The sequence below is a fragment of the Rattus norvegicus genome, chromosome 1, assembly GCF_021556685.1.
Source record: "Rattus norvegicus strain SHRSP/BbbUtx chromosome 1, alternate assembly SHRSP_T2T, whole genome shotgun sequence".
In the NCBI taxonomy this organism is placed as follows: domain Eukaryota; kingdom Metazoa; phylum Chordata; class Mammalia; order Rodentia; family Muridae; genus Rattus; species Rattus norvegicus.
Window position 1 is genome coordinate 248,624,775 of NC_141534.1, and position 20,805 is coordinate 248,645,579.

Below are 20,805 nucleotides of genomic sequence, written 5' to 3' on the forward strand. Positions count from 1 at the left end.
GAAGAACGAAGAAGCCCAAAATCACACAGTGAATTGTGGGGTCAGGATTGTGGTGTAGGCCTTCTTAACTAGTGACCATTGGTGTCATAACACAGCCTGTTAAGTTCTGCACACACCACTAACTCCAGGGAAGGTGTAGGTTACCAACTGTTTACTCACAATGGAACATCTTCAGGAAGCAGGATGCTCAAGGGTTACTGTGATAAAGAGGAGAGAGAACACAAAAGCATTATAGAGTAGAGAATAAGGGAGGCAGTGCCCAACCTGATCCCTGATTTTGTGGGTCAGGGTTCCAAAGGTGTACCCGGTCCAGCAGCTTGCCATTGTAGTGCGATGGTCAATCTTGGGTCAAGTGGTTCTTTGGTCTAGGAACACGCAAAGGTGATAGGAATGGAGAAGATGTAGGAGTCTCGGCCCAAATCATTTCACCATAGGCAGAACCCCAGAGGGCATTGATAGTGAAGTCCTTCTAGTCCAGACACACCACCCTTGTTGGTTAATTAGACTTGCAGATTCCAAAGAGAAGGGGTAGGAATAGGATCTTTTGAAGCAGTGGGTTGACGTGAGAGCTGGTAATCTGAGAAGACAGTGGGTGAACATCCTACAGATGTGTTGACCAGCAGATCATATGGAGAAGCAGGGGAGCAAAGCCCAGTTTTGCCCTCCTGGTTTGCGTGCTCAGCCACAGTTGTGAGGATTGTGATGTCTGTGTGTTTGTTATCTCTTGCTCTCTTCTCTCATTCTGGAGCTGTTTGGGCTCAGGCAAGTCATGAAACGCTGAGTCTAGTTTCTGCAAGTATCAACCTTGAGCTTCTCCAGGGGCATCTGGGTTGCTGTGAGGTAGTTCACTCAGAAGAATCAAACCATTAACTATGCATCTGTGTTTTTTATTTTTATAGTAAAGAATACGTGCCCCTTTCAGTTGTCCATTCTGATCTCTTTCCTTTCTTCCCTCTCTCCCTCCCTTTTCCTCAATTCTTCCTTCCCTCTTCCCACCTTTCTGCACAGAACTAGTATCTCTTGACCCCAATCAGTTTCTAAAATCCCATCCCCGAGGCCCCTTCATTTCACTCTTTTTTTTTTTTGTCTTTTCCAGCAGTGCGCAGCCCCCACTGGTTCTACTTTCCATCTTGAAGCTGATCAAAACTCAAGCTGAGCCTCTCCCACTGACATAGGATCTGCACCTCACGTTAGAAGTCACATTGTGTCCTTGGACTCACATGTGGGTGACAAGCAGAGGCACACATGCATGCATTTCCAGGCACTGTGTCAAACCGGCACATGCTGTTCTTCATAAACACCCCAAGACAGGCACCGCCAGGCAGAATAGGCAGGAGAGGCCTGGGGTTGTGGCAAAGGGTGGTTGGAGTACTTGGAGAAGTGGTCTCTAGATCTCAAGCCCCAAATACACTTTTAACTCTCTAATTATCTCATTTTCTAAGAAAGGAAACCAGAAAGCAATGGTGGGTGGTGTGATGGCAAGGGGCCAGGAACTTTTTATTAGTCACCAAAGGCCACCTTAGATTATTCACCCTGAGGCTGAGGCTCAGGTGTTTTCTCTAACAGAATCAGACAGTCAGTCGAATACTCCTCATACTGGGAGCCTGAGGCGCATTCATTCACAGCTGTGCAACTGACCCTCTCCCTCCCCTCCTCCTCCCTCTCCTCCCTCCCAGTCTTTCACTGCTGAGTATCAAACCCAGGGCCCCCACCCACTAGGTGTATGCTCTACCCAAAGAACCAAATTCTCAGGCAAAACAATTCTTCCTCTTTTGCAAACTCCAACAAACAAACAAACTGGTATACAAGGAGGTTAATTCACCCCAAAGTCGAATAAGCACTAGCCCATTACAAGTTCTTTTAGGATCAACCTCCTTTAGAACACTCTGAATTATCCTGGTCTACACCATTTCTAAAGTTCAACTCTGACACTCTTCAATCAGGGTTAGCTAAATAGGCTTTCAATAATCAGTGTCTATGAAAGTTGAAGAAGGCGGGGCGGGGGGGGGCCCAGGGAGGAGGGGAGTCTTTAGTTTTCTGTCTTAAAAACACCTCTGCCTTGGTGGCCACATCCCCGCCCACGGTGTTCAGACCAGTGTTGCCAGGCACTTCCTCGTTCCGGTGCGCCCTGGACGCAGCTCCTACGCCCAGAGCCTGGGCAACTGGGGCGGGTGGGGGACAGAAAGGAGGTGTCGCAACCTTCTCCCTCCCTCTTTCCCCGCCTTGGCAGTCAGTTACCTCGCAGATGAACGCTCTCACAGACAGCGGCGCGGCCGGGCGCCCGGCATGTCCCCTGAGTGTGCGCAGACGACGGGCCCTGGCCCCTCGCGCACCCCGGACCAAGTCAATCGCACCCACTTCCCTTTCTTCTCGGATGTCAAGGGCGACCACCGGCTGGTGCTGAGCGTCCTGGAGACCACCGTTCTGGGACTCATCTTTGTGGTCTCACTGCTGGGCAACGTGTGTGCCCTGGTGCTGGTGGTGCGCCGTCGGCGCCGTGGGGCGACAGTCAGCTTGGTGCTCAACCTCTTCTGCGCGGATTTGCTCTTCACCAGCGCCATCCCTCTAGTGCTCGTGGTGCGCTGGACTGAAGCCTGGCTGCTGGGGCCCGTCGTCTGTCACCTGCTCTTCTACGTGATGACCATGAGCGGCAGCGTCACGATCCTCACGCTGGCCGCGGTCAGCCTGGAGCGCATGGTGTGCATCGTGCGCCTGCGGCGCGGCTTGAGCGGCCCGGGGCGGCGGACGCAGGCGGCGCTGCTGGCTTTCATATGGGGTTACTCGGCGCTCGCCGCGCTGCCCCTCTGCATCTTGTTCCGCGTGGTCCCGCAGCGCCTTCCCGGCGGGGACCAGGTGAGCGCTGGCTGCGTGCAACGCAACAAGTGTCCAGGCGGGTTGGAAATCAGGATCTGACCAAAGCGGTCGGCTGAGGGTGGTGATTAGTAACAATACTAGGTCGTTGGTGGAATTAAATCCTTTTTTGGCAGACCCAGTGCCCAATACTCTGGAGTTTAATTTCGTCAGTTTACCCACAGTGCCAAGTGGGTAAGTAAATTCTCCCAAATGCTGTTAAGGGAACTCTCTCGGATTTTTTTTTTTCAAAATGCAGGGATTATTATGAGGCTAATTAAGCAATGGAAGCTTACAGCCGGATGGGACACAGGGTGCGAGATGGCTTCTCATAGAGTTTCTGCTTTCTCTTCAAGTGTCACACTACTGTTACTTTCGCAAGTATTTAACAGACACAGAAGCCGAGGCACCCAGCATTTTTCTTATGGCTGGGCTCCTGCTTAGAAGTGCAGTCTCAAGGAGAAGCCCTACAGTGGTGGGATGTCCCTGGGGGGAAGGATTCCTGTTCCCAAATATACTTTGATCAGAAATACTGGTTGTGTGACCGCTCCCCATTCCCCCCACCCTGCCACCCGCCAACCCGGAACACAGAAGAGAGCTTCCAGGGGTGGCAGAATCCACAGAGCAATCACTTTTTTTTTTTTAATTGAGGGCAAGGGTGGATGAAGGTTATATCCTGAGCAAACATCATCTTAAAAAAAAAAACAAAAAAAACCAACCTGAAGTCATGGAGGGGAGTGTTTGTTTGATAGTGACTTTGAATGGCTAATGAGCAGGAACAGATCAGGCCTGTGACACCTCACTAAAGCACAGACCATTCCTACCCTGGTGGGTACAGGCGAGCCAGGGTTAACTGAGCTGATGGGTACTGCTGGCACAGAGGAGACCAAGGGGTCTCTATCTCACTCTAGGCTTGTCCTTGGCCTAGATCACCTGAGCATCAGGGCAGGCCACATAGATGTTTCTGGGATAAGTGAAAGCTCCTCACCAAAGGGATAAGCTGGGTCACGTGCATGTCCAACGGGCCACGTGTGAATTCTATGTGGATAGCTAAGAACATGCCCCAACACTGATGTTGTACACCCCAGGGGGCAGCTCTGCCACTGGTTGTTGGTTTAAGCTACTTTTCCCCTCGATGAATTACAACAGTATTGTATTTTTCATAGGACTTAAAGACTTTCTTGTTCTGAACACGGAAATATTTCAATTCTAAAAATTAAGACCAAATAGTATGTATTAAATTTCCAGACGCAGTGTCGTTTCAAAATTCATTCAGGAACAATCCTATCTGGCTGACAAATAACACTAAGAAGGAAAAAGAACCGTCTTGTATCCTCCCAGACAACCCCCAGACTGAAACTGTGTATAATGTGCTCCCTGCAGCCTGAGTGAGGAGATGCTTGCTATGCTGTGCTGTGCACTCCGTACACATCCCCGCCCCCACCCCAGGGAATGGCTGTACCTGCAACCCTTTACTTCATTTCCAGAATTTTACTGCAGGTGCTTCTGGGGGAGATCCTGGTTTGATAGCTCTTGTTTTCATGAAAAGACACGTGTTTGTTTTCAAGGTCTTTGGAGGGGCATTTGGGCAAAGCTACTGGGGCAGGATGGGCTGACACTGCTTTAGTGGCCAAGTGACAAAGCCTTAGTTATTGAAATTTTTAGGGTTGGGATTCAGAAACTTGTAGTGGGGGTGGGGGGAGCAGGACAGTGTCTGTCTTCCTGTCTTGTCAATTCCCCTTCCTATCTATCACTCTACTGCTCCTAATCTCTCTCTCTCTCTCTCTCTCTCTCTCTCTCTCTCTCTCTCTCTCTCTCTCTCTCTCCTCCCTCTAAACTATTCTCTGTGTTTGTTTTGAGACAGAGTCTCTCTGTGTAGCTCTAGCTGTCCTTGAACTCACTGAGATTTGCCTGCCTGTGCCTGTGCCTGTGCCTCTCTGCCTCTCTGCTTCTCTCTGCCTCTCTGCTTCTCTCTGCCTCTCTGCTTCTCTCTGCCTCTCTGCCTCTCTGCCTCTGCCTCCCAAGTGCTGGGATTTTTTTTTATTTTTAAAGGCATAGGGCATCACACCTGACTAGCCATCCTCTCTTCTATAGAATTCAAGAGTCCCCTCTTCTTCGGGCTTTACTTTCCAGTTTTAGCTGCCGTGACTTCAGTTACCCATGGACAAGTGAGGTCAGAAAATATTAGCTGGATATTCTAAGTGGGAGGGGACCCCTGTTTTAAATATCTTTAATTTCAGTCTACGGTTATAATTTCTTATTAATTTCTGGCTAGCCTCTTACTGTGCCTAATTTATAACTTAAAATTTAGCCTAAGGATGTAGGCATAGAGAAACGAACAGTGCATGCAGGGGCAAGTGTGTCTCCAGTTTCCATTTCTTCTAGGGGATTCTAGAACACACAGCCCCCCATAAGAATAAGAGGACGTGTGCATTCCATGTTTTCTATATTCATGATGAAGGATCCTAAATGAGAAACTCCCAAGTTCCTCAAAGAACTGACTCTGGGAAACATCCCGTTTCATAGACTGACCAGTTGAAGAAATAAGTTAGAAGAACAGGAGGTGGCAGGGTGTAGCTGCTTTAGAAAGAAAATGGCTGAGAAGGATGTGGTCTAGACCGTGGTGAGTTTTGCAGTTAAAACGACCAGAGGCAGGCATGGCAGGCATGGCGACTCACCTCTGTGATCACAGCACTCAGGGGGCTGAGGCAGGAGGATTGCCATAAGTTTGAGGTTGCCTGGGCTACAGGGTGGTGCCCTATCTCTAAATAAATACATGAATAAGTAAGCAAATAAATACAACCAATGTCTGTTTTTCCAGCCCTCGGACTGGCAGCTTCCTGCCTGAGGCCCCTGTTTATTTTTCCAGTAGGATGCTACAAATGGTGGCTTTGGATGAAGAATTATTTCCTTCCCACTAACTGAGAGGACAGAGAACTTCCCCGTCCCCTCCCTTCTCCCCTCCCTCCCCCCTCCCTCCTCCTATCCCCTCTCCCCTCCGTCCCCTTAGAACCTTCTGCTGTCCTGAGACCCTTCAAAAGCTCTATCTGTGTAGGCCATAGGTACGCTGCAATCCAGGGGAGCTGATAGCCATGCTAGTAATTGTAACCTATTCGGCATTTGAGTGTGAGCTTTAGAACTTCACACTCTGGAGCAGTTCCTGCTCCACAGAGAGCAAGCCTTCCTACCTTGCTTGTCTACAGCTCTCTTCTTGTTTAAGTATGGGCCTCACATGTCAACTATGTGAGATTGCCATGGAGACTTGTGTTTGGTAACTGGACCAACACCTGGTGCCCATATAGTTAAGTGCTCAAGAATCACCGCTATTATTAGTTTCTTTATCTTGGGGGCATCAATATTTAAACATCCTTCAAAACAGCACGATTCTGATTGCTGTAACACAAGTGGCTGCCATTTCAAGAGAGTGGACACTTCCCAGCAACGCTAACTCCTCAACCCAGGTCAACGGGATGCCTGCCTGTGTGTGCTGTGGCCCTGGCTGGGCAGTGACCCACACTCATGGGTGGGAAGACTGTCCACTTTGGCTAGTATGTGCTGTCTGTTCATTCCACAAACATTTGCTGAGCACCCTTCTCCTCCTGCCCCACCACAAGCCACATAAACACACATTGGGCCCAGGTACTGCCCTGGTATGTAGTCCAGTGAGGTCTGTGGTCCAGGAACCCCTCATCAGGGGTTCCTGTTGTTATTTTCTGCAAGAAGAAATAACCAAAGTCAGGCAGAGAATTCTTCCAGAATGCAGTCTGGCTCTGATCCCTCTGGGTGTCATAGCCTCTGAATTCATGACTCTTAGAGGCTCATGGACTGGTCACTTGACCCTTTCCTGTTATAACACAAGGTCAGAAAGTTATGCTGCCTCTCTGTTGAGTGTGGATCGGCTGCGGAGATGAACAGTCAACTTGCCTTTGTGAACAAATATTAGAGGCCACCTTTTGAAAGTCTGTGTTGGTGCGTCCTTGCAGTCCCAGCACTCTGGAGCTGAGACAGGGGATCATGAAGTCACAGCCAGTCTGGGAAATTTAGTGAGATTCTGTTTCAGAAAAGAGTCGAGGGTTGGAGAGTGTAGCTCTGTTGGTGGAGTGCCTGTTCAGCATGCACAAGGCCCTGGGTTCATCCCAGGCACCACCTAAACCAGGCACTTTGATCCACATCTGGAATTCTGCATGAGGGAGGTGGATGTAAGAAGTTCGTGTAAGTTCAAGGTCTCCCTTGGCTATATAGTAAGTTAGAGGCCAGTCGGAACAATATAAACAGTCGAGAGCTTCCATTTTGGTTGAGGCCCTGGGACAGGGAAGACAGTTTGCCTAGGAGTTCCCGGAATTGATGAAGGGATAATCATTAGAGAAACTTAAGATGCAAAGAGCTACACTCGGAGAGCATTTAAATAAATCCCCTAAGTGGAGAAGAGCCATCGTGTGCACAGAGCCTGCAGACAGATCCACAGAGAGTCTCAGGAGATCTTTCTACCTGATGTGTGCCAGACATCTTGTGCCTCAGGTAAGACAGGCTTGGTTCTTGCCTTTTGCAGCATGTTTTGGTGAGCCCTGGAGGGTGATTACCGCTCAATTCAGGAGGTGTGAAAGGGTGGTTTGGGAGGTGTGAAAAGGGCTTTTCTGGGTCACAGCGGGCAGAGTAGGGGCTGCACACCTGAAAGGGTGGCACCCTGGGAGAAGTGTATTGTCTCTGCTGGTTGAGCTTACTCAGCTCTGATGGGGAGCCAATATTTGACAATTTTCTTGTCTCTAAAAACAAGTTCTTTTTCTCTCATTAAAAAGTAAAGATCTATAGCAACATTCAGAAAATCTAGGTATCGCTCTTACCCCCGTCTTGCTCTTTGGTCTTCTCTTCTTCCCCCCTTTCCCATTCTCTCCCTTTCCCCCATGGCTGGCCTCCTTTCCTCTCCTCTCCTCTTCCTCTCTCATTAAACCTCTCCACATGGAAAAGAAAAGGAAGAAGAAAGGAAAGCAACAACAGAGAATGATGGAATATATGTGTCATAAAAGCAGAAGGGGAGGGAATGTGTGTCATATTTGCTGGGGAGGAAAAGGATCAGCAAAGAGCAGAGGGATGAGGAGGACAGTGGTGGGGGGATAGTGAGGGCAGGGGGTATGGAGAGGGCAGTAGGGGGAGGGGGAGGGGAAGGGGGATGGTGAGGGCAAGTGGGGGATGGGTAGGGCAGTGGGGGATGGGTAGGGCAGTGGGGGATGGATAAGAACAAAATCTAGTAATAATATGGATGAAAATAGAGTGAAATCCATTCCTTTGAATGCTAACAAAAAATAATGATAAAAAAATGAGAAAATTCTGGGGCTGGAGAGACAGCTTGATTGTTAGAGCACTTGCCTGGCATGCATGATGCCCTGGGTTCAATTCCTGGCCCCTCGGGAGCCAGGTGTGTGTGTCACATATTTAAATTTCTAGCACCTGGGAGGTGACAGGGCGATTGGAAGTTCAAGATCACTCTTCCTGCACAGCAAATTTGGGGCCGGGATGGGCTACAGGAGACACTGAATTTATGGGGCTTTGAGGGAAGAAAGGGAGAGAGGAGAGAGGGAAGAAGGGAGGGAAGGAAGGGGAAGAGGGAGGGAGATCAGATAAACCAACAGGACCATGACAATCACTTAGGTAATTGAGTAGGGGGAGGACTATAAAAGGCAAAATGAGAGGCACGTACATTATTTTGAAATAGTAAGTCTTGCCTACAAGGGTGCATAACAGGGATCCTATTAGCTGCTGGGCTGATTGTGTAAAGTTCTTGTGAGTGTTTAAGGTTTTGTGCTGGCTTTTGTGTAGAGTTGTGTTAGCTTCTTTGTATCACTGTGACTAAAAGTCACAACTTAGGGAAGGAAGGGTTACATTTGGCTCAAAGTTTCAAAGGTTTCAGTCAACCATGGTGGGGAGGTTGAGGTGGGTGGTGGTGTGGGGGTGGGAAGGTGTGGGGGGGGTGGGGGGAGAGCAGAGCGGCTCACATGACAGCAGCCAGGAAAAAAAGAGAATGAATGTATTCCCAAGCACCTCTACTGAGAGCATGCTTTCCCTCCTGTTCTATCCTGACTCCCAGCCTATAGGAAGATGTCTTCCTCCCCTCGTTAATCCTCTCTGGACACCCTCTCCCAGGCACACCCAGAGATGCTATTCTTTCTAATCTTCTTAGCCCTCCTCAGCCAGACCCGAGACTACCCATCCGAGTCCTATTTCTGGTAGAATCCTTATGATCAAGATTCCTTTCTTCAGAATCTCCTGGTCTGACTTATTTACTCATTTGTTCATGTATGTTAGAACTGGCACACGCAATTCCATGTGGTTCTGGTAAGCTCCACATCGGTGTGTAGCTTTTTGGCTCTTTGTGTAGGGAGAATACCTTGCTTTATCACATTCATTTTCTTCCAAAATCTCATAAAGTCACAAGAGACTGACACATGCACAGGAGGAGGTGTTTGGAGAAGGATCATAGGAGCTTTAAAAAATAGTTCTGAGGTCATGTTTTTCTATGCTTTGATACCTTTTTCTTTCACAAATATAGGGCTTAAGACCAGATTCCATTTAGGGCTAGGACCCCTTTTCCCTGACTGGGGTTTCAAGCATACCTGTCCTTACCTGTGTGAGGGTCCTGTGGTGGGCAGAGATCTGAGAACAAGCTGGAGGCTGCATGGATTGCTCCGGGAACAACAGTAATATGGCTACCAGTACTCAACATCACCAAGCGACACAAGTCTCTTTCCATTCACCAAAATGAGGTGCATTAAAAAAACATTTTCACATTATGCACCCCAATCTCACTCATCTCCTTTCCCCTTGTACCCTCCCTTCATCTTTGCAACCTCCCTTCCACCCAGAAGAGGAAAAAAAATCTTGTTGTTGAAGCTTAGTGTGTCATAGTGTGTCCCACACTATATCCTTTTGTCCACATTTTTTTGCTTATAAGTGTACGAGACCTCTGGCTTCTGCTACTCTCTCAGTACTGGAACCTCATGGGGACTGCTCTCAGATATCCTGTTGTTGTCCTGTGTTATGGAAGTCCTATAGTTTTGGATCTGTAGATCAGTTGCTTCATGCACTCCAGCCGTTCACTGATGGGGTAGATGTTGGGGTGGGCCAATTCAAAGCCTGAGAGTTACCTGAGCTGGTCAACCAGACAGGGACTAGGGAGAAGAGGATGACTTCTCGCCCTTGTCTATGCCACTGCATAGCAGACAGGAGGCAGAGCTGGCTTTCCGTGTTCGTGCCCTTGGGCCAGCTTACCAGAAGCCTCCACATCCAGGACCAATTTTACCACGCTGCCCAGGTGAGGTGTAGAGCAAACCTTCTCTCATTAGCTGGGCACGGTGGGAACAGAGCAGCCTGTTTAGAATGTCCAGCCCAGTTATTACCCATTTAATAAAGTTAGAACATCCTCACCAATAAAGCCAGAAAGAGAAGTAGCATCCGTGCCTCCCTTTCCAATGTACAAATATTCTTTTTTTTTTTTCGGAACTGGGGACCGAACTCAGGGCCTTGCACATGCTAGGCAAGCACCCTACCACTGAGCTAAATCCCCAACCCCCTTCAATGTACAAATATGATTAAGTCATTTTGTTTTGTTGTTACAAGCAAATAAATGTGGACACACCATGCTATATTACAATGTCTAAGGTTGCAAGGGTGGACGGTGGATACGAAGGGAGGAGGAGATGAGTGGGATTGGGGTGCATGGTAGCGAGACAGGGGCTTACTATGTAGTCAAAGATGGCAGTTGTCTTGCTTCAGCCTTGCAAGGCTGAGATGAGGGGCATGTGGTACCACACCGGCCACGTTTAAAACATTCTTAACCTTCCCCAACTAACTACATACTTTTTGGGGAAAAATGTTGCCAGTGAATACAATTAACCTTTAGTATTTTAAACTGTTTTTTTTTTAATGTTTCTAGCTTTAGTTTCCTCTTCTATGAAATGGAAAAACAATGGGAATATGTAGGTTGTTGTAGGTGTAGATGTTGCAAGGTAGGAAAGAGTTCTCAGTGCGCAGAAAATGTTCAATAAATATGAGATGCTTGTGCCTTCTACGAAAACCGGGTATGAAACTTAGTGAATTGTTGACAACATTCTGAGCTCACTCAGTTATGATTCATGTTGGCAAACATTAAAAATTATTTGTTTTTCTCTACTGCATGGTATATAGTATTCAATAATTATTGATCAAATTTATGAATGAATGACAAGGCTCAGACGCGTAGTCCATCAAAAATCAGTGATATGACCTTTTACTTTGCACATGCTCTTGAATTCATGTACTGTTGTACGGGAGGGTTTGGGGCTAAATTGTGCTCTAAACAGTTTTGTTCTTATTGTCAAATAGGCAGAAGCAGTTCGGGTGTGGGAAGATACCTTTGTATTCATACTCTATTTCCACTGATATATTTACTCAATGGAAGGAATTGTTGCTGTGATGGAATTCTTCCTGTTCATTGGGTCCCTCGTATCTCTGCTTTGTAGTTAGCATCAAACTTTTGAGTTCAACAGAGCACAGTGGTAGCAGCACAACCAGATGTCTCCATGCCTCTTTTCTACTATTCCAGCTATTTGCTTTGGGGCTGTCCTATTCCCAGGGAGGAGTCACACAAGGTCACGGCTCCTAAGTCTAGGTACCATATACTTTCTTGAAGAGGGATGACCTATTTTTTGAGGCAGACTGACACAGTATGCTTGTGTGTGTGTGTGTGTGTGTGTGTGTGTGTGTGTGTGTGTGTGTGTGTGAGTGTGGTATATGTATGTGGTTTGTTACTGTTTTGGAGTTTTGAGTTTCTTCTTTTTAAAGATTTATTTGTTTTGATTTTATGTGCATATGAGTGTTTTGCATACATGTGTGACTATGGACCACCTGCATGCCTGGTGTATGTGGAGACCAGAAGATGTAATTGAATCCCCTGGAAATAGAATTAATGACCATTGTGATTTGCTGTGTGGTTGCTGGAAACTGAACTCAGGACCTCTGCAAGAGCAGCCAGTGCTCTTAACCACTGAGCCATCTCTTCAGCCTCACCTTTATGTGCATTTGTCTGTCTGTCTGTTTATTCATTTCCTGAGACAGGGTCTCATGTTGCCTGGGCTTGTCTCAAACTCCTTGGTTCTTGCAATCTTCTTGCCTCGGTCTGCAGAGTAGCTAGACTACATGTGTGTATCTGACTTTGACATAGGGAGGCAATTGAACACTCCCAAGTAAGTGATTCCTTATCCCAGCCCCTGGTGCTTCAGCAAAGTGTCACTGTGCTGGCTGCACAGTCCTGTCTCCAAATACCTGATTTGTTATGTGGTTTCCCGTCTCCGTGACCTTTCTGAGGTCAACTTCCTCCCTTTGGAGCCTTTGAGAAGATTCAAACACTTTGTTTGCCAGCCTAGGGGAATGGAAAGACCAGTCAGTGGGAAACGTCTCCAGCTCTTACCCTGCCTATGATGCTAAGGTTCAGTTTCCTTCCTGGGCAGTGAGAATTGTAACTATGGTAACCCTAGGCACCCAGGTGTAAGAGGCAACATGGGCAGAGGAGGAGTAGATTCTAGGTCTTCCTGTCACAACAGCTTGTAACGCACAATGTAATAGCATCCTGTAGCCCACATAGGGCTGGGCTAAGGGCTAAGGAAGAAGCCAGCATTTAAGTGATGTTGTTTTCCCTTTTGAAACCAGGAAATTCCGATTTGCACATTGGATTGGCCCAACCGCATAGGAGAAATCTCATGGGATGTGTTTTTTGTGACTTTGAACTTCCTGGTACCAGGACTGGTCATTGTGATCAGCTACTCCAAGATTTTACAGGTATGTTTGTTTCGGTGCTGCTGTGAACTTCACTCCATCTGGGCATTTCCGGAAGAATCTTAGAACTTCCGGGTCAGAGGATATCTTGGGGGCTCCTAACAATACAATCCTGACTCACTGGGTGGATCCTTTGCTACCCCCCGGAACAGTGAGGGGTGAGAGTTTGTATACTTATTTTGGCTTTTGTTTTATAAGTCAGTTATGTTTTTATGAATCTTTTTTAAAATTCATCATTAAAATAATACCAGGTTATAAAAACATTGGGTTAAGAACAGGCAAAGAATTGTGTAATGTAGAAGTTGAAAGTCTATTCTCTTCCCAACCTTAGTGACCCAACTATGTCTCTGCAGAGTTGCACATTATGAACACTTGTGTGTGTTTGGTGCTGTTTGGTAGGTTTTTTTCCACCCATTACTGTATCAGGACATCTTTCTATATCAGTTGCTGTATCTTATCGTGTTCTTGGTTAAGGGCTATACAGCTTTCATCAAATAGGCATGATATAATTATTTTATGGACTTCAAAGTTGTGTTGCTGTTTTCCCACAAACACAGCAGTGATCGACAGTGTCTACTTCTTAAGATTTTTTTTATGGCACTGTCATATACTAATATAATATCACACCCAGATTATGTATCCTGCTCACAACTGAACTCAATCATAAAGTGACTCCTGGATGGGGAATAGAACTTGGCCACAAGTCCTTCCTGTCCCCATGGGTTAGTAAACTTATCCTTGGGGATGTCCGTTTCAGGTGTGTGTGACACAGGAAGTAAGTGATACCTTCTAGAAAAGTAAACGTATATTCACAGACATATAAAAGATGGGCTGGTCTCTGCTTCCTGCCTCTAAAGGCATCCTCCTTGTATGGAAAATACCTCTAGCAAACACAGCCATGCATATTACAAAGTAAACTTGTAAAGTTTACGTCAAAGCCTTGGAGCCCTCCTGACTGTACGCAGTGACTGATTCCTGGTTTTATAGCATCTCATGCGTGGCTCGAGATAAACGGGTGTATTGAAAAGGCTCTGCTCACCTTCTGGCTACTTTTACAACCCTTTATGGCTGTGGATCTGCAGTCCTCTTATAAAACTCACAACCCATCCCAGGCCAACCTCACCTAAGGCTCCTGACCCTGGTTCTGTGCGAGAGTGTTTAACTCACTCCCCAAAGTTGTCTGATCAAGTGACTCTCCATCACTAAAGAGATCCAAGCTTGTGGATCTCTTGTGAGGCGAATTCCAGAGTGTAGAACCCTGAAGATGCCTGCAATGAATGGCGTGGCATATTTTAATGCTATAAAAATATTAATTAGTATCATAAAATCAAAATGAAAGAGGAGAATGAAAAGGACAGAAAAATAGAATAACTTAAAACTTTTTGTATTGTTTTTGTTTTGCTGGATATATATATATATACATATATAGAGAGCTACATAGACATATATACTTATACATATATGTATATGTATATATATGTATTTATTTCTGGCAAGTCTCTAACTCCCTATGCGTACTAGACTGGCCTGGAACTTGAATCACTCCTTCTATCTCTGCCTCTCAAGTATTAGGATCACGGGCACACACTACTGTGTTAGGATGCATTAACACGGTTTTATTTAACAGGTATGCGTGAAGTGTCTATCAGGCAGCAAGCACTAAGACATTTGATCCTAATAAGATTCTCAGGGGAGACCATGCAGAGATGCCATGCTGTGTACCCAGGGTCATGACCTTATAGGTGTCAGCTTCAGTATTGAAACCCAAGCAGACTGGACTCAGAGCCTCGGAGCTTCAACTCCTCAGAGGTTTTTTTTTTTTTTTGGTGTTTGTTTGTTTGTTTTTTAAGAGTGCTATGTGTGGAGTGTTGGCAGGGATTGAGTGTGGTTCAGGAGTATGCGAATTATAATCTGCCTAGAGGGACCTTTGGCAAAGAGGCAGCAGGACAATGACGCTGAGATTTAAAGCAAAGATTTCAGCAGCGCGGGAGAGAGCGATGCTGGGTCAGCATGAAACTAAAGCAAGCGTTAGCTGGTGCACGAAGGTGAAGGACCAACAAGGGGCACGTAGAGAGCAAAGCACCACAGGAACAAACACGAGGCTTGGAAGACTCTTTATAAATTACCTATCTTTGAGTGTTGACTGCCGATTTACTTTGCTGTGAGGCTTGGTCCTACTACTTGGACTCTCTGGGCCCAAGTTCCATCATCTTCAAAAAGGCAGCCTTACTTTCTTTCCAGTGTGATCTTGCACTGGCTGGGAGCAGCAGCCGCACCTGAACTCCCCTTGTTGGCGAACACCCCTGCGATCCGAAGAAGTCAAGAGGGCTCTTGTGTGCCTCCTTTCCACGTGGGGCACACCCTCCTGTGGGGACTATGTCCCCCCCAATCTCAAGGCTGACATCTCAATCTTTCCTGCAGAGAAAAATCAGAAAAATGCCTCAGAATCATGAAGGGGAGAGAGACCTCTCCTCCCTCCTCTGAACGGGTTCGCCATGCTCTCCCCACACTTGAGTCTAAATTCACGGCCAGCGTTGCACATCTCCACATCGCCGACCCCTGCACATCTTCCACGCACAACGGAAGGTCTGTGTTTTGCAGCTGTGGATGCACTCAGCTACCTGAGTGTTAGGTCACAGAGGAAATTTACACCCGTTGCTTCCTTATACATGAACCAGATGCCAAGCCCCTATCTAAAGTCTGGCCGTACAGTTTGCCTTTTGCCTGCCCCCCCACAGTGTCTCCCATCTTGTATCCAGGTGAGCAGGTGACTGTTCCCCCCACACGCTCACACACAGCTGCCTAGGGGCCATGACATCTGCCATTTCCTCTTCAGGACCTCTCTTGTCTGGATCGCTGTGTAGACCACTCCTGGACAATTCAGAGCAATCCCTCACTCTCAGAGGTTTCTCCTCAAAACAGGGCATCCTCTCATCTGTCATTCAAGCTCTGTGAGGGGGTGAGGTGTGAGAGGTGAGGTGAGAGTTCATTGTGTCTGCACAGGAGCTGGCCTGTATTTGCATATGAGTGAGGCCCAAGCTCTGGAGCACAGGGCAGGGCCTCTCAGCTTGGGCTTTGGGCATCCCCAGCACTGTTAAATCTGATCACAGAACCCATTTCCACATGCAGAGCATCTCTCTCAGCTGGTATTGCATAGAGCTCCCAGAGGGAAGCCCTGCTTCCAGCTTTTGCTGGTTCTGACCTGGGCAGTTCAGAGTGGACATCCGACTGCCTCTCCCCTTGCTGATCACCTTTCAGGAATAGCTTGAGGGGCTGGGCCTTTTTTTTTCCCTCTGCCCTCTCTGCTTCCTCTTTCCTTGTGACTCAGACATGCCATACATTTTCAGTAACATTTTTCCTATCAACAGTTCCCCCAAGGGAGTAAGTAGCTTCCCAGGGCTGGCAGCTTCAGACAAGGTTTCCAAGTTCACCCAGCAACCATAATGATGATGGGCTCTGATGCATCTGCTGTCGTAACCGTATTTCTAGTTCTCCCTCCCACTGGCCACGGGCATGGGGCTGCAGAATGGGCAGGACCTCTTTGCTTCTTGCCCTGTGTCCAGCCTCTTCAGGAGATAGTAGCATATAGCATAGCAGAGATCGTAGAGTCTTGGTAAATATTTGTTGAAGGAACTATTAACTCTAGGGCTCACAGATAGAAATCCCTCTGCCTACTGTAGAGCTTAGCTGAGAAATTGAAATCGACTTAACTGAACATGAGGCCTGACCCTCACTAGCTACCACTTGGACCTGTAGTCATGTTATAGGCTTCGATTTGGGTCCTGAGTCCTGGGGACAACTGGTGAAATTGCCAGGGTCTTGTGTTCTGGGACAAAACAAAAAAAAACGCACCAGGGACACATGATTAATAATAGAAACAGGGACAGATTACTAAGAGAAAGACATCTCCGAGAACGGGAGGGACCTAATGAGCTGTGGGGAGAGGGTTTCTATGTAAAAGAAACCCAACAGTGGGCCTCTGGTCTTCTAGCTCTTTCTGGGTAATTCACATGGCACTTGCCTCTCCCGAGGTTGTATATTGCCTATGCTCAGGCTGGCTTTTCTTCAATGTGCTTTGCTGTTGCATGAGAGTTGGGAAGCATTTGGGGACTGAGGGATGCTGGGAGAACCTGGAGGCCAGGTCTGCCTTGGTCTGTAAAATATGCATCTCAGTACCTTGCTCCGGGGTCCAAAACCAAACAGCGTTTTTTTTTTGTTTTGTTTTGTTTTTCACATGTTTATCTTGATGCTACTCTTCCCAGTCCTAACTCTCCTACGGTTAGGTCTCTCTGAGGGGAGACCTCTGAGAAGGTGGGATATCTTGTCCGATGATTCTAATCGGGACACTACTGATTAGCCAATTAGCTCCACAGATGAGGCTCAACCCCCTAGGGCTCCAACTTCTGTCAGTGGGGATCCCCTTCACTGCCAGCATCCAGCCGGTGTGGCCTGGCTCCGCAAAGGGGTGGTGGGTGGGAATAGGATTCCCTCCTGGCCTGTCAGAAGCTTACGTGGCTACAATGAGTCATGAAAGGTCTGCTTTAAAACTGGACTTTTTTAAAGGTCTAGGGAGAAAAAGTCGAAACCAAGCAGCTGTCTGGGATTAGCAGTCCTTAAGCTCTTAAGAGCAAAAGTCATCTGGATGTTCAGGAGAAGTGCAGATCCCTGGATCCCCTCACCGGATCCATGTGTCGTAAAGTGGCCCCTATTAGACTCGTAAAAAACACTGCTTTCAGCACAAGAGGATAAGAGATCATTTATTCTGAGTAGCCATAGTCCAGGAATGGAGATTCAGGCTACCTCAAATTCCATGTTCCAAAATGATAACTGTTTTATGAAGCTTTTGTTTTTTAATATAGTAAAGGGCGATTTTCAAATACATCGTTGGGAACATCAGGAAAAAGGTGTGTAACAAACCTCACTATAGACCTGAGATGTCTGATGACATTCTTTTTTTTTTTTTTTTTTAAGATTTATTTATTTCATGTGGGTGAGTACACTGTCGCTGTCTTCAGACACACCAGAAGAGGGCATCAGATCCATTACAGATGGTTGTGAGCCACCATGTGGTTGCTGGGAATTGAATTCAGGTCCTCTGGAAGAGCAGTCATTTTCTTAACCCCTGAACCACCTCTCCAGCCCCATCTGATGACATTCTTAGATTATTATCATTATCATCATCGTCATAATCATTATTATTATTATTATTATTATTATTATTATTAGCACCTGTCAGTCCCAAGAATGGTAGGCCAGAGCCAGAGTAGGTGTGGAATAACTATTAAGGGGGCTAAAAGTGGCCAAAGATAAACTACAGTTGGGCTCTGGAGCAGCTGCCCTAATCTCTCAACAATAATTTACCTTCTAGCTGGTTAGTCAGCCTTGTAGAAGGGTTAGTGTCAGGTGTAGCTCTTTATAGGAACTTTCGTTCATAGAAATTTTGTGTTTTACCAAGTTCCCAGTGGTCACGGAACACATTCTCACGAGCACTGCTGTCCCCCAAGCCACTGCCCCTCCAGCCATCATCCACCCCCACCACCAGCCATTGGCAATATGTCAGGGTGAAGTAGCACATGCGCACTGACGTGCGGGGCTCCTGAAGAAGGTGAACCCCAGGACAACCCCCTAGAGACCTGCTCTGAGGGTGAGAGTTATGCGGGACTTCGTAAGAGCACACAAGGCATTCCACCAACGCCAGAGACATTGGAAATCCTGGCCAGTAGACAGTGAGTCTAATGTGGGGTAGGGAGCAAGGAAGGACTCATGTCTTATTGCAATGCTTGATTTTCTTCCTGATTCTACAAATTGTGGGGACCGTGGAATAAGGGCGAAAGAATTCTCTTCTTGGCTTGGCTCTGAGTCAATCCCTTTGTTTATCACAGCCATTGTCAGGCACCCGCAAGAGCCCTGGGCCCCACAGTATGGGAACCCCTACGGAGCCTGATTGTCACTGGTGGGGGCTGTAACTATTAGTATCAGAAAAAAAGGACTTTCAGTCAGTAACCTACTTCCCCAGAGAGTCAATTTGCAAGAACAGCGGTGGTGTGAACACACAGAGGAGCGATGGTGTGAACACACAGAGGATGCGTGAAGATTAAAGGAGACAACTGATAAAATAAATGTCTGGCGAGTGGCAGGGAGCCAGGGGAAATCACAGCAGTTCTGACTGCTCACATCCTGGTGTTCTGGTTGTCAAGCGCTATGAGAGGAATCCAGTCTGTTCACGGGGCACCTGCTGTCCTTGTCTGATCACAAACAGGTGGCTCTAAATGCCCCACACAGTGAGCGGCGATCATGTAATCATGCAATAGTCAAGCACCTATTTTTTTAATTAGGGAATTAAAAGAATTGTACGGAGGACATTTTAAGCCGTTTTTGATGAGTTAAACTTGCCCAAATTGTGAATGATGCTAATGACTTTAAAATTACTTCCTCCCTCCAGATGCAAGGATCTTGGGAGAAAAGGCCCCACTCCCCACCCCCACCCCCCATCCAGAACTGGCACCGTGACTAAGAGACAGAGAGAGAGCCTGGGCCAGCTCCAGCAATGGAAGTTAGTAAGGGCCAATGACAAGGTCAGGAGATATCCCATTGGCTCTCTTCCCTCAGGACAAAGGTCAGAGACTGGCACGGCAGGCCCATAGACATAATGTCCTTCACATTAGAGGTTAGCAGGGTCCAGCCAGACTGCAACCCACCATCTCTGGTCTCACCCCTATCCACCAGGTTTCAATTCTCAGTCCCACGAAGCAAAACCAACCAACAGCAAAGCCCTGACATCGACAGTGACCTGTAGCTCCATTTTTTTTTTTCAAGACAGTGGGGTCCTGACTGTCCTGGAACTCTTTATGTAGCCCGGCCTGTCCTTGCACCCACAGAGGTCCGCCTGTTTCTGTCTCGCAACTGCTCCGATCAAAGCCACGCCCCACCACGCCCCACAATAGCTCCAGTTCTTTGTGTTTCCTGCAGATCACGAAAGCCTCGCGGAAGAGGCTTACGCTGAGCTTGGCATACTCCGAGAGCCACCAGATCCGAGTGTCCCAGCAGGACTACCGGCTCTTCCGAACGCTCTTCCTGCTCATGGTTTCCTTCTTCATCATGTGGAGTCCCATCATCATCACCATCCTCCTCATCTTGATCCAGAACTTCCGGCAGGACCTGGTTATCTGGCCGTCCCTTTTCTTCTGGGTGGTGGCCTTCACGTTTGCCAACTCCGCCCTAAACCCCATTCTGTACAACATGTCGCTGTTCAGGAGCGAGTGGAGGAAGATTTTTTGCTGCTTCTTTTTCCCAGAGAAGGGAGCCATTTTTACAGAAACGTCTATCAGGCGAAATGACTTGTCTGTTATTTCCACCTAACTGCTGGTGCCAGGTAAACCATGGTGTGCATGTAAAGGGAGTTAAACACCAGGAAAAGCCCACCAGGGTACCCTGATTAAAAAATGTTCAACTTCCAACAGTGCGCATCTACAGGACCAGCAAATTAAGGAACGATCGCTCAGTATAAAAAATATTTTTCCTTAAAAGAACTTTCTATGGGTTCCTTTTGTGAACTCTTATTTAGTGTGTTTGTATTATGATCAAGTTAATAAATTTTTATTTATCGCTGTTCCTACATATAAAGCTGTACCTTGTGGTTGCTGAAACAAACCTTAGGGCTGATTCAGGACTCAGATCTTTCTGTAAAGGGTCATGGCTACCCTGAGTCCCCACCTTGTGGATCATTTATTCATTCCTGTCAAGACTGCTAAAGGAATTTCCAGGGAACAATTAAAAATGACTTTTTTTTCCATGTATAAAAAGTGGGCTGGGGACATGGCCCAATGATAGTGTGGCCCTAGGTTCAATCCCTAGTACATGAAAGGAAGGAAGGAAGGAAGGAGAAGGAAGGAAAAGAAAAGAAAAAGAAAAATACTACAGACCACTTGACCATTTTAGTAGACGGAGCACCATAGTATCAAAAAAGGGAGGACAGGCTATAAAGGTGGAGAGGGAGATCAAGACTCGATGCTTTGTCACCCCACCTATGTCACCCCACCTATCACCCCTTTGAAACACCTGCCCTGGCTGTGCAGTGGTTTGGAACCCAGTGGTAGAGCTGATCGCCCTGGCTCTGTTCTCAGGGAGCGCACCTTCTCATGGAGGCGGAGG

General features: G+C 47.1%; 1 protein-coding gene across 1 annotated transcript; it reads left to right on the forward strand.

The window, feature by feature from the left end:
• Nucleotides 1-2,241: 2,241 nt before the first annotated feature.
• Nucleotides 2,242-20,270, forward strand: Ffar4 (free fatty acid receptor 4). Its single transcript, NM_001047088.1, is given in 3 exon segments — nt 2,242-2,853; nt 12,529-12,657; nt 19,624-20,270. Coding segments are annotated over 3 exon segments (1,086 nt in total). The 5' UTR covers nt 2,242-2,286; the 3' UTR covers nt 20,014-20,270.
• Nucleotides 20,271-20,805: the final 535 nt, after the last annotated feature.